We start from the raw sequence: 13,669 nt of genomic DNA, 5'->3' as shown, positions 1-13,669 counted from the left end.
TCCCTTTTAATCTATTTTCCTTGAAGATTGGGTACAGAACTTTGCGTCGTTCTGCAATCTCCCTCAGGAACTGATCATTCATGCCTATTTTCGTGCCAGCAAGTCTTTTACCTAGGCTTTTAACCATTACTTTACCCTTAAAGAAAGCAAATTTGGCAACGATTGGACGCTCATATCTCTGTCCTTTTGTCCGAAACGGTGTACACGTTCGAGTTGGATTTTATCGACAGGTATTCTTACCAGATAGACTCTTACATTTAAAACAGGCAATATCCAAGTCTCTGGCTCTGGTGTCATATTGGTGGACATCTCTATTATAAGTCAAATAATTTGATAGGTACCTGTGGGCTGAGTCAGTAATAATTCTATGGACCAGACCAAGTTGAATTAATATTACCCTTTTCTCTATAGATAGCCAGCCTAGCTGATTAAAATGCTCAACCTCCAGATGAGTACAAGGGGGGAGTTTCAGTACAACTCTCACCAGCTTGTTTTGGCTGGTCTGTAGCTTATTCTTTAGATGTTTGGGGCTGCTGGTGAACCATGATGTGCACGCATAATCAAAGTGACACTGGACTAGCGCACCTGACAGTCTTTAGGGTGTCACTATCAAGATATTTTTAGGTCCGAGCAAGAAATTAAATGTTATGGTTTATCTTTGTTAAATCCTTTAGGGCCATAGTCTCACCAGTAAGGTACCCATCCAATTCACACCCAAGGTAGGTAGCTGACTGAGGTCTTTGGTGTAACCTCTGAGTTGCCCACTTTGACACTAAAACCAGGGGACCTTGCAACCTTTACCCTGGAACCAAATGAGATGGATTCCGTTTTTTCCAAGATGCAGAGAAAGTTTGCTATCTGAAAGCCATTTTACTGATATTAGATAACTCTGCACTAAGGAGACTTGGTTCTTATGGGACACCAGTAGAGCGGAGTCATCCGCATACAAAAACTAATTATGAGAGCAGGCTGATTTCATATCGTTAATGTACAGTAGGAAGAGAAGTGGGCCAAGGACGCTCCCCTGTGGGACCCCACAGCTAATCCCCTTCACACTAGAATGTTTCCATTAACATCCACCATTTTGTCTCTACCTGTTGAGTAGGATTTAACCCAGTCAATGGCACCGCTGTTAAAACCAAGGGCTTTGAACTTTTAGAGAATGATACTATGATCAACTGTGTCAAACGTCTTCTGCAGATCCAGAATTACCATTCCACAGAAATTTCCCCGGTCAACTTCTCTCCTGATAAAGTCAGTTAAAAACAATAGATATACGTGTCAGTGGAGTGGGACTTTCTAAAACCAGACTGTAGTTCGTATAACATTTACATTTTAATAATTTAGCTGCTGCTCTTATCCAGAGCGACTTGCAGTTATAAAATAATAATTAATATTAAATTCAGCACCATCTCTTAAAAACCTGGCACGGATATTGTCAAGGCCTGCAGCTTCAGAGCAGTGTTCAGAAAGTATCTTGACCACTTCAGCCTGAGCCACTGCTTTAAAGGAATAGGCATCAGCTTGTGCACCCATCTTGGAGTAACAGCCTAGGACATTAACCCCCAAAGCCTGCGTCATGGGTAGTACGACACTACAGTTACACTGTGCAACACTCTAAATGTATCCCAAAATGTTAATTTCAGGACTAAATACAGTATTACTAGGCATACTTCTCACAGCATTTTAGCAATGGGCATACAAATAAATATAGCTGCCCATTTCAACAAGTTCAAGTTCACCTCACGGTAATTATGTTTCATAACAGTTTTATTTTGGATATGTGATGTGTTTACTCCTACAGAGTAGTTGAGTGTTACTGATTATTCACAGGAAGTGGCTTCAGGTTTTTTTTTTCCTCTCTGAACAGGATGTCGATAAGGAGGGGAAATGTACTGTAATCAGGTGTTGGCTCCAGACCACCTCAAGGCATTTCCCCTGTGAGTTAGTATGAAACCATTTGCCCATGGACTCATTTACTGGTAAATCTTGTTAAAAAGTGAAGTATGTGTTTTTCCAAGGTCCCAATGGGTAGATTGTGGACTGATCGTGTCTTTGTCGGTGGGCAGGGCTCCTCCTAATGCAAGACAATGCTAGACCTCATGTGGCTGGAGTGTGTCAGCAGTTCCTGCAAGAGGAAGGCATTGATGCTATGGACTGGCCCGCCCGTTCCCCAGACCTGAATCCAATTGAGCACATCTGGGACATCATGTCTCACTCCATCCACCAACGCCACGTTGCACCACAGACTGTCCAGGAGTTGGCGGATGCTTTAGTCCAGGTCTGGGAGGAGATCCCTCAGGAGACCATCCGCCACCTCATCAGGAGCATGCCCAGGCGTTGTAGGGAGGTCATACAGGCACGTGGAGGCCACACACACTACTGAGCCTCATTTTGACTTGTTTTAAGGACATTACATCAAAGTTGGATCAGCCTGTAGTGTGGTTTTCCACTTTAATTTTGAGGGTGACTCCAAATCCAGACCTCCATGGTTGATACATTTGATTTCCATTGATCATTTTTGTGTGATTTTGTTGTCAGCACATTCAACTATGTAAAGAAAAAAGTATTTAATAAGATTATTTCATTCATTCAGATCTAGGATGTGTTGTTTAAGTGTTCCCTTTATTTTTTTGAGCAGTGTACTTAAGTAGCTCCTACCCAGTTGTAACTAACCTTATTCAGCTTATCAACCAGCTAATTGTTAGAATCAGGTGCGCTAGATTAGGGTTGGAGTGAAACCCTACAGGATGGTAACTCTCCAGGAACAGGGTTGGAGAGAAACCCTACAGGATGGTAACTCTCCAGGAACAGGGTTGGAGAGAAACCCTACAGGATGGTAACTCTCCAGGAACAGGGTTGGAGAGAAACCCTACAGGATGGTAACTCTCCAGGAACAGGGTTGGAGAGAAACCCTACAGGATGGTAACTCTCCAGGAACAGGGTTGGAGAGAAACCCTACAGGATGGTAGCTATCCAGGAACAGGGTGGGAGAGAAACCCTACAGGATGGTAACTCTCCAGGAACAGGGTTGGAGAGAAACCCTACAGGATGGTAACTCTCCAGGAACATGGTTGGAGAGAAACCCTACAGGATGGTAGCTATCCAGGAACAGGGTTGGAGAGAAACCCTACAGGATGGTAACTCTCCAGGAACAGGGTTGGAGAGAAACCCTACAGGATGGTAGCTATCCAAGAACAGGGTTGGAGAGAAACCCTACAGGATGGTAGCTATCCAGGAACAGGGTTGGAGAGAAACCCTACAGGATGGTAACTCTCCAGGAACATGGTTGGAGAGAAACCCTACAGGATGGTAGCTATCCAGGAACAGGGTTGGAGAGAAACCCTACAGGATGGTAACTCTCCAGGAACAGGGTTGGAGAGAAACCCTACAGGATGGTAGCTATCCAAGAACAGGGTTGGAGAGAAACCCTACAGGATGGTAGCTATCCAGGAACAGGGTTGGAGAGAAACCCTACAGGATGGTAACTCTCCAGGAACAGGGTTGGAGAGAAACCCTACAGGATGGTAGCTATCCAAGAACAGGGTTGGAGAGAAACCCTACAGGATGGTAGCTATCCAGGAACAGGGTTGGAGAGAAACCCTACAGGATGGTAACTCTCCAGGAACATGGTTGGAGAGAAACCCTACAGGATGGTAGCTATCCAGGAACAGGGTTGGAGAGAAACCCTACAGGATGGTAACTCTCCAGGAACAGGGTTGGAGAGAAACCCTACAGGATGGTAGCTATCCAAGAACAGGGTTGGAGAGAAACCCTACAGGATGGTAGCTATCCAGGAACAGGGTTGGAGAGAAACCCTACAGGATGGTAACTCTCCAGGAACAGGGTTGGAGAGAAACCCTACAGGATGGTAACTCTCCAGGAACAGGGTTGGAGAGAAACCCTACAGGATGGTAACTCTCCAGGAACAGGGTTGGAGAGAAACCCTACAGGATGGTAGCTATCCAGGAACAGGGTTGGAGAGCCCTGAATTAGAGGTTACAGCTCCAGAGTCTACTCTCCAGATGTCTTTCCAGTACTTATCACTCCATATTCAGGAAATGCATAAACTGTACTGCAGCTGTTCATTAAAAACCTACTGAAACTACTAGTAATAATATGCCATTTAGCAGACGCGTTTATCCAAAGTGACTTACAGTCAAACATTTTCAGTACGGGTGGTCCCAGGAATCAAACCCACTATCCTGCCATTGCAAGCACCATGCTCTACCAACTGAGCTACAGACACAACTTCACAGGAAAGGGTCAAATACAAGGGAAGGAAAGTACACTCTTAAATTAATTATTCAGTTTAAACTTTATAGATTTTTTTTTTTACAAAGATCCTTCAAACAATCAATGAATGAGTATTGCCTCGGATTAATTGGTTATCTCAACAACACCCTATGAATTAGTTACTCACCAAAGGCTTTCTTGGGCCCCACCAATCGTAGAGTGAAGGGTGTTCCCCTTGGTTGTTCCTTTAGCATCTTAGCCACTTCGTAGTGCCGACACCCGACAATGCTCTGGTCATTGATGGCCTCAATGTGATCACCCACGCATACAGTCTTGAGCTGGTCAATGGTGCTATCTTCCTTTATCCTCTGCAGAAGAAACAGACAGGGTTTGGGTAGGAGGTAGTCCATCTACCTAATCCTATTCTATTAAATGTTGACATCTTGACAAGTATCTAGACTACACTGTTACATATTCATCATTATAAACTGGGTGGTTCGAGCCCTGAATGCTGATTGGCTGAAAGCCATGCTATATCAAACCGTATACCACGAGTATGACCCAAAAAATATTTTTACTCTTCTAATTACGTTGGTAACCAGTATATAATAGCAATAAGACACCTCGGGGGTTTGTGGTATATGGCCAATATGCCACGGTTAAGGACTCTGCGTTGCGTCGTGCGTAAGAACAGCCCATAGGCGTGGTATATTGGCCATATACCACATCCCCTCGGGCTTTATTACTTAAGCATAAGTCGGGAGAATGTTACAGGGAAACTTCAGTCAGGTGGGAAGCAAAATTATTTGACTGTTTTTCGTTGTTGTTTTGTGGTTAAAATGTGTAGAACAGATAGGCCTTTATCATGTAGGCTAAAATACAGTTCACCTCAAAGTCAACCTTGAGTCTGCTCTGTGAAAAATGTTACCATAGTTTGGAGGAAGGGTAAGGTAACAGAGCGTCATGGAAGCACAGCCACATCGTATTGGAATTTCCCTCTGCTAAAATATGTCACAATCCTTAAATGTTTCAATCTGGTTCTAGGTACTTCCTCTGCCCAGGCGCTGCTGACTCATGTCAGAACTTACAACGCCTGGATAGGAATTTTAAATATCAGCGAACCGCATCATGTTATAGCAATCTGGTGCCAGACTGCACAGTCGATGACGTGGCACATAACCATTGGTTGATACATGCAACGTCTGAGCAGGGGAACATGACCTCTCTCTTCACTTAAAAACTGGCCTTTTACTCTGACCTTTAAATTTAGCCTTTAGCCTTTAGCCTTTAGCCTTTAGCTCTGGCTTTTACGTCTATGGAACATTCTGACTCAGATAAGGTTTACTTTACTTACTTACTTTAGGTCTGGCTTTTACCTTAATGAAAGCATACCCTGCTCCGTTGTCAGTGATGGTCAGCCCGAGGGCGTCCTCCGTTTTGGTGACCTCCACCTCTTTGGTCTCGCCCCTGACGTGGGCGAAGATGAAGTCCTCCAGGCCGATCTGACCACCCAACAGCTTTTGCATGTCCACCTTGTGGGAGTTCAGAGTGCAGAAAAGGATCTATGCCCACAGAGAAGAGAGAGAGGAGCAATGGTCAGAAGGCAATACATGAGGGTAGTTTGGAACATGAATGATTGTCATCCCATTCAAATGAAGAATCATTAAAATGTTCATCTGTCATCCTCCTGAACTTGTTAAGTCACAGAAGTATGGAACAACCTGAAGTGGTGTGAATGAATGGAAATGGCTTTGATCTTAATTCAGTAAATATGCCTACTGTAGCTCCGCAAAATGTAATGACATCTAAAGAAGGGTCTTTAACATCACAGGAGATGACAGGGTCGTGTTCAGTAGGGAGAAAAGGTTTTAAACAGAGTGAAACGTTACTAACTGAACTTGCCCAATAAGAACAAAGATTTTTGTTTTCTTGTCAAACAATCAATCAATCACATGTATTTATAAACCCCTTTTTACATCAGTGGTCCTCTGTAGCTTAGCTGATAGAGCACGGCGCTTGTAATGCCAAGGTAGTGGGTTCGATCCCCGGGACCACCCATACACAAAAAAATGTATGCACTAAATGGCATATTATTATCAGCAGTTGTCATTAAGTCGTTTTTTACAGTGACCTGGCCTAGACCCCAAATAGCAAGCAAAAGCAGAAGCAGAGGAACATTGGCACAAAAACTTCCTAGAAGGAAGAAACCTTAGAGAGTAACCGTGCTCTGCGGGGTGGCCCATCCATCCTCTTCTGGCTGTATTGAAACCGTTCCGCAAACATTGTGTCCTACACTACACTCAACCTTTAACACGACTCACAAACCTCTCCTGATTCCCATGTCATACTTCTCAATCTCAACAGCAGAGGGCAGTGTTGCGACATAGATTCACCAAAGAGACTGCACTTCATGTGGCCATTTTGTGATCTTATCTGGACAGTACAATCCTGGTCCTGGAGAGCCACAGTATATTCAGGCTTATATCCAGCCCAGCACTAACACACTGGATTCACCTAGTGGTCAGCTAATCATAGTTTTCAATCTTGAACACTGTTAGTTTAATGCTGGTTTTGGGGACAGAAATAAAAACATGCACTCACTTCCTGGATCCTTCTGGATTTGCCACCCCTGCTCTTTTATACTCTCTCTCAGTTCTGCATTTGTTACCTGTACGTCATTTGTTACCTGTAGGTCATTTCTTACCTATATCAGTGGAGGCTGCTGAGGGGAGCACGGCTCATAATAATGGCTGGAATGGAGCAAATGGAATGGCATCAAACCATGTGATTGATGTATTTGATACCATTCCACTGATTCCTCTCACATTTACATTTACGTCATTTAGCAGACACTCTTATCCAGAGCGACTTACCACGAGCCCATCCTCCCCAATTAAGGTACAACCAACCTCCTGTGGTATAAACTCTTGTCTCAGCCTTGCTGGTTATCATTGACACTAGTTCAAGGACAGGCATAAATAAGCCTGGGTGGAAAGTGAGACAACAGCTTTATTGCAGGTTGTAATGTGAAATGCTGCCAGCTTGCTGACTTTTCTTTTTTTATGCCAAAGAGCACATGGTCTGTCCTGTCCAAAGCCCTAGAATTAGAAATATAATCAGAATATGATTAGAACATGATCAGAATATAATCAGAATATGATTAGAATATGATCTGAATAGAATCAGAATAGAATCAGAATATGATCAGAATATGATCAGAATATGATCAGAATATGATCAGAATATGATCAGAATAGAATCAGAATATGATCAGAATATAATCAGAATATGATCAGATAATGATTGTGCTCTTTTTCTACTGTTCACTTTTTTATTTGGCCTTTTTGCTGGAATGTGTTTAGCATTCAAGAGCACTGAGCAAAATACAACATTAAACCATCAACATGACATAAAACAGAAAGAGAGGCTGGTCTTACATAGTGTGATACTAGTTAGACAGATGTGACTTAGTCTTCATTAGCCTCTGAAGCTTTATAACCTAGTTAAATAATTCTGCATCATCAGTGGCCTACAGGGTACAAATGAAGACATTTCTGAACATTTCAGTGTACTCCCACTAATATGCCTTAAATACAAAGAGCCTGCTATAATATCACATATACAAAGTACAGAATTATTAGGAACACTGACAAACAACCCCTCCCCCCAAAAAAAGGAACCTTCTGTATTACGGTGTTATAGTATCAAATGTGTTCTTGAAACTATATTATATAATTCTACTGACCAACCTTAGATCACCCTTATCTTTCTGTCATCTGTGATGGCATTGAGACAGCAACAGGTTGCAGTGTGGACAGCCGTGACCCACTAAAAGGTTGTTCACTAGGCCAGATCAGTAGATTTCGCTCAAGGACAATTTGTGTGTGTCTTCCAACTGCTTTTACAACATTACTAGAAGGTCATCCTCACATTGGAGATGTTCGATGTTAAAAGCATGCATTAGTTACTAAAAAAACAACTCAGCAACCACTCATTTTGACAAACTCTGCACCTGTCACTCAGAATTCGGCTCTGGAATGTTCTGGAAATGTTTTATGAATTATTTTCAAACTGACTATTTGTATTTAATCCGTGACAGTTGATCAAAAGTCAAAATGATCAAAGTCCTTCAAACTCTGAACATAATCCGGAGCAAATGATTGCGTAGTACATCATGGAAACAGGTCTAATTTGAGACGAAAATTGTCAATCAACCTTAACCAAACAAGGAGAAACATTTAGATATTACATTTTCATTCAAACTGTCAGCATGACCTAAAAGCAGAACATCCAAATGATCAGATCTTATACTGTATTGGCCTAACAAGTCAGCAGAAATGAACAAAGAATACCCTAGCCTACCGTACCTCCGAGGGAGAGATATGAAACACCTCAGCGATCTTGGCATACAACTCCTTGACATTGGTGAAGCCATGGATGCGGCCTGTAGGGCTGCCATGGGCCAACTGGGTGTGGAAGACGAGCCTGGGCCTTGGGTACTCGGGTGGCCCAGGCGGAGGTGGGTCTGAGGGGGGCAGCGGCGGAGCTGAGGGCTCCACACCCCCACGTGTCTGGCTCTTTTCCTTTTCCTCCGCGGCCGGCCCTCCGGCGTTGTTGCTGTCCTGCGCTAGCGGGCTCATCTCTTCTCCGTTCTGCATCGGCCCCAGCTCTGGGTTGGTGGTCCTCTGTGAGTCCTGGTGTATGCTGCCCTAGCTGGCCAGAGAGAGAGAGTCTTTCCCCCTCTGAGCTGGGGCCCTAGGTGCAGCTGAATTAGTGATGAGAGTAGCCAGGTAACGGCAGCCCAAGGAGGCCTGCTCGGCCAGGTGGAAACCCAACACCCAGAAGAGGGGGATCGTATGTGTGACACCGGAGACCGAGGGCAGATAGGGAGAACAACATATAACACCACCACCGTCTGTCTGGGGGCGCTAGGTAAAGGGACTCACACATGACCCCAAGAGGATGGCACGTTTGTTGTAGGGGCTAAAAAAACGCTTACCATATCCATGATATCATGTGTCACCTGGAGTTGGCAGACAGACATTGTCAGAGTGTTGGTGGTAAGGAGACACTCTGTCCTGGGAGTAAAGTCCCTCCAGTCCTTATTAATGAAAATATATTAAAGTCAGGATGGATCCTCCTCAACTTGTTGGCCTTTTTAACCCTACAGCCAGCCCACGGATACACAAGAAGCCTACTTAGCCTGATAAATTGTTGTTTAATTCGACCCCATGCTGAAATATGTGCCAACAACTATTTAGAAGTTAACAAATATATTAGGATGTGATGATTGATCATAGTAAGACCTAGCTTTGATATGTATGTCTGCAGTTTTATAATTGTATTCACAAAACCCTGGACCAATCCTGCAACAGTATGTAGGCTACCTAAAGCACAGGGATTTCCTAGGTTTAGGAAACTAGAAGTAAAACATTTCCGGATAGTTGTGAAGTACAGAGAGAACCCCCCTGGCCAGGGGTCATGTGTTATCACCACAGCACACTGGAAATACACTGAGTCTACAAAACATCAAGAACACCTGCTCTTTCCATGACTTAGACTGACCAGGTGAATCCAGGTGAACACTGTGATCCCGTATTGATGTCACTTGTTAAATCCACTTAAAATAGTGCAGATGAAGGGGAGGAGACAGGTTAAAGAATAATTTTTAAGCCTTGAGACAATACAGACATGGATTGTGTGTGTGCCATTCAGAGGGTGAATGGGCAAGAGACAAAACATTTAAGTGCCTTTGAACGGGGTTTGGTAGTAGGGGCTAGGCACATCGGTTTTTGTCAAGAACTGCAACGCTGCTGTTTTTTTAACGCTCAACAGTTTCCTCTGTGTATCAAGAATGGTCCACCACCCAAAGGACATCCAGCCAACTTGATACAACTGTGGGGAGCATTCGAGTCAACATGGGCCAGCATCCCTGTGGAACGCTTTTAACACTTTGTAGAGTCCATGCCTTGACGAATTGAGGCTGTTCTGAAGGCAAAAGGGGGGTGGGAGGGTGCATCTCAATATTAGGAAGGTGTTCCTAATGTTTGGTATACTCAGTGTATATATATTTTTTACCATTAGTGGTGTATCCAATTAATTAATAAGCATTCTTTTAAAGGTGAATAAACATTTATATAAGTAGGATTAAGAGCGTGAATATGCCCCGGCATGTCCCGTGATCCCTGACGTCCGGGCTTTTCCCAAGACACAAAGGTCTTGTATCTCCCTCTTGAATATGGAAATACGAGCAAATGACTCTCGCTCTTGTTGATGATACTGTACTTGTACTTGTGTCGTATCTGTATGCTCTTGAATTGTGAGACCCACATTGATGTTGAAAACATTGATATGGAAAGCAATTGTGTGTCAGGAAGAATGCACTCTTTAACCATGATATACAGTATAAACTATACTTCTGTGTTTTGCTAGTCTTGTAACAATGTCCATCTAAGACATCCAGTTGCTCTTACGCATTACAATATGTATTTTCTGTACATTTGAACTATACTCTTAAATTAAGACTGGGATATATGTAACTTGAAACATGTTCCTGTTTAGCTCATCTTGGTGAGCGACTGAGGCTGCGTGTGCTGAGGCTGCGTGTGTACGTTGTTGTAGACGTGCTGAACCTGCAATTCTGCAGCTGCTGCGGCTTCACTGTGTCCTTAGGGGCTAATTGTGTCTTATCACAAGGTTAATGCTATTACTCAGAGAGACTGATAATGAGGAATGTTCTGACAAAACATACCCTTTTTACAACATCTGATATAATCTTCTCTAACCAAAGGACATCTTTTACTTTTCCTTGAAGAAAAAAACTGACAGACCATCTGTGAAATTTATACACATGGGACATCTTCTTACGTTTGCAACATATGCCACAAATAAATAGTTCCTTCTTGTGCTTTTCTTTCAAATAAAGTCTTGGCCTTCTCTAGGTCCCCATGATATTTCCTCCTTCTTTTGAGGTAGTGAATAATATTTGAACAGGCCAATGTTTGCCATAGCCTTTGTCAATAAAACCATATGAGCATATATAATTTTTATGAGTCATATGGTCAATATTGATAGATGATATAGTTAATACAGACCAAAGAAAGACAGGGCTGAAAGGATTTATTGATGTCAATCATTTATAGGCACTGACGATTTTTGTAGATGGTTCCCAATGTTTAGCGCCTTTTAAATGTTTATAATAAATGGAAATTATTCAACCTATTAACCTATTATAATTCTATCTGGTTTTGAACGTCAGTTCCTCAGTGTTCCTGGAACAATCCAATGCCTGGGATGAACTGTGGTCTGTCGACTGTTACTAGAATATAACTGGTGCTGTAGGAAAGATAGATATCAAAATGCTCTTTCAGTGTAAGCCACAAAACACTGAACAAGAATATAAATCTTTTTTTTTTTTTTTTATACAATCTATCCTCATGCTTCATTAAAACCGACTCCATTGAGTAATTAGGAAAAATAAAATAAAATAAAATGTTATTTGCCACATGCGCCGAATACAACAGGTGTAGACTTTACAGTGAAATGCTTACTTACAAGCCCTTAGCCAACAATGAAGTTTTATTTTTAAAGAAAAAAGTAAAATAAAAAAGTGTTAAGTAAAAAATAAAAAAGCAAATAACTTAAGAGCAGCAGTAAAGTAAAATAACAGTAGGGAGGCTATATACAGGGGGTACCGGTACAGAGTCAATGTGAAATAACAGTAGGGAGGCTATATACAGGGGGTACCAGTACAGAGTCAATGGGAAATAACAGTAGGGAGGCTATATACAGGGGGTACTGGTACAGAGTCAATGGGAAATAACAGTAGGGAGGCTATATACAGGGGGTACTGGTACAGAGTCAATGGGAAATAACAGTAGGGAGGCTATATACAGGGGGTACTGGTACAGAGTCAATGTGAAATAACAGTAGGGAGGCTATATACAGGGGGTACTGGTACAGAGTCAATGTGAAATAACAGTAGGGAGGCTCTATACAGGGGGTACCGGTACAGAGTCAATGTGAAATAACAGTAGGGAGGCTATATACAGGGGGGTACTGGTACAGAGTCAATGTGAAATAACAGTAGGGAGGCTATATACAGGGGGTACTGGTACAGAGTCAATGTGAAATAACAGTAGGGAGGCTATATACAGGGGGTACTGGTACAGAGTCAATGTGAAATAACAGTAGGGAGGCTATATACAGGGGTACCGGTACAGAGTCAATGTGAAATAACAGTAGGGAGGCTATATACAGGGGGTACTGGTACAGAGTCAATGTGAAATAACAGTAGGGAGGCTATATACAGGGGGTACTGGTACAGAGTCAATGTGAAATAACAGTAGGGAGGCTATATACAGGGGGTACCGGTACAGAGTCAATGTGAAATAACAGTAGGGAGGCTATATACAGGGGGTACTGGTACAGAGTCAATGTGAAATAACAGTAGGGAGGCTATATACAGGGGGTACTGGTACAGAGTCAATGGGAAATAACAGTAGGGAGGCTATATACAGGGGGTACTGGTACAGAGTCAATGTGAAATAACAGTAGGGAGGCTATATACAGGGGGTACTGGTACAGAGTCAATGTGAAATAACAGTAGGGAGGCTATATACAGGGGGTACCGGTACAGAGTCAATGTGAAATAACAGTAGGGAGGCTATATACAGGGGGTACTGGTACAGAGTCAATGTGAAATAACAGTAGGGAGGCTATATACAGGGGGTACTGGTACAGAGTCAATGTGAAATAACAGTAGGGAGGCTATATACAGGGGGTACTGGTACAGAGTCAATGTGAAATAACAGTAGGGAGGCTATATACAGGGGGTACCGTACAGAGTCAATGTGAAATAACAGTAGGGAGGCTATATACAGGGGGTACCGGTACAGAGTCAATGTGAAATAACAGTAGGGAGGCTATATACAGGGGTACTGGTACAGAGTCAATGGGAAATAACAGTAGGGAGGCTATATACAGGGGGTACTGGTACAGAGTCAATGTGAAATAACAGTAGGGAGGCTATATACAGGGGGTACTGGTACAGAGTCAATGTGAAATAACAGTAGGGAGGCTATATACAGGGGGTACCGGTACAGAGTCAATGTGAAATAACAGTAGGGAGGCTATATACAGGGGGGTACTGGTACAGAGTCAATGTGAAATAACAGTAGGGAGGCTATATACAGGGGGTACCGGTACAGAGTCAATGTGAAATAACAGTATGGAGGCTATATACAGGGGGGTACCAGTACAGAGTCAATGTGCGGGGGCACTGGCTAGTTGAGGTAATTGAGGTAATATGTACATGTGGGTAGAGTTAAAGTGACTATGCATAAATAATAAACAGAGTAGCAGCAACGTAAAAGAGGGGGATGGGGTGGGGTGGGGTGGGGGGGGCAGTGCAAATAGTCTGGGTAGCCATGAT

The 13,669-nt window shown here is 42.9% G+C and overlaps 1 protein-coding gene across 1 annotated transcript in view; it reads right to left on the bottom strand.

Moving 5' to 3' along the window:
• Positions 1-8,894, bottom strand: part of LOC121577436 (PDZ domain-containing protein GIPC3-like) — a 41,541-nt gene extending 32,647 nt beyond the window's left edge. Inside the window, exons 1-3 of the mRNA XM_041891188.2 lie at positions 8,604-8,894; positions 5,613-5,798; positions 4,424-4,604 (exon numbers count right to left, since the gene is read on the bottom strand). Of these exons, the coding sequence (XP_041747122.2) occupies positions 4,424-4,604; positions 5,613-5,798; positions 8,604-8,894 (658 nt within the window). The remainder of the gene's footprint in view (positions 1-4,423; positions 4,605-5,612; positions 5,799-8,603) is intronic.
• Between the last annotated feature and the right edge of the window lie 4,775 nt (positions 8,895-13,669).

The sequence above is a fragment of the Coregonus clupeaformis genome, chromosome 11 (genome assembly GCF_020615455.1).
Source record: "Coregonus clupeaformis isolate EN_2021a chromosome 11, ASM2061545v1, whole genome shotgun sequence".
In the NCBI taxonomy this organism is placed as follows: domain Eukaryota; kingdom Metazoa; phylum Chordata; class Actinopteri; order Salmoniformes; family Salmonidae; genus Coregonus; species Coregonus clupeaformis.
Note: the sequence above shows the minus strand (reverse complement) of the source record. Positions and strands in the feature narration are given on the sequence as shown.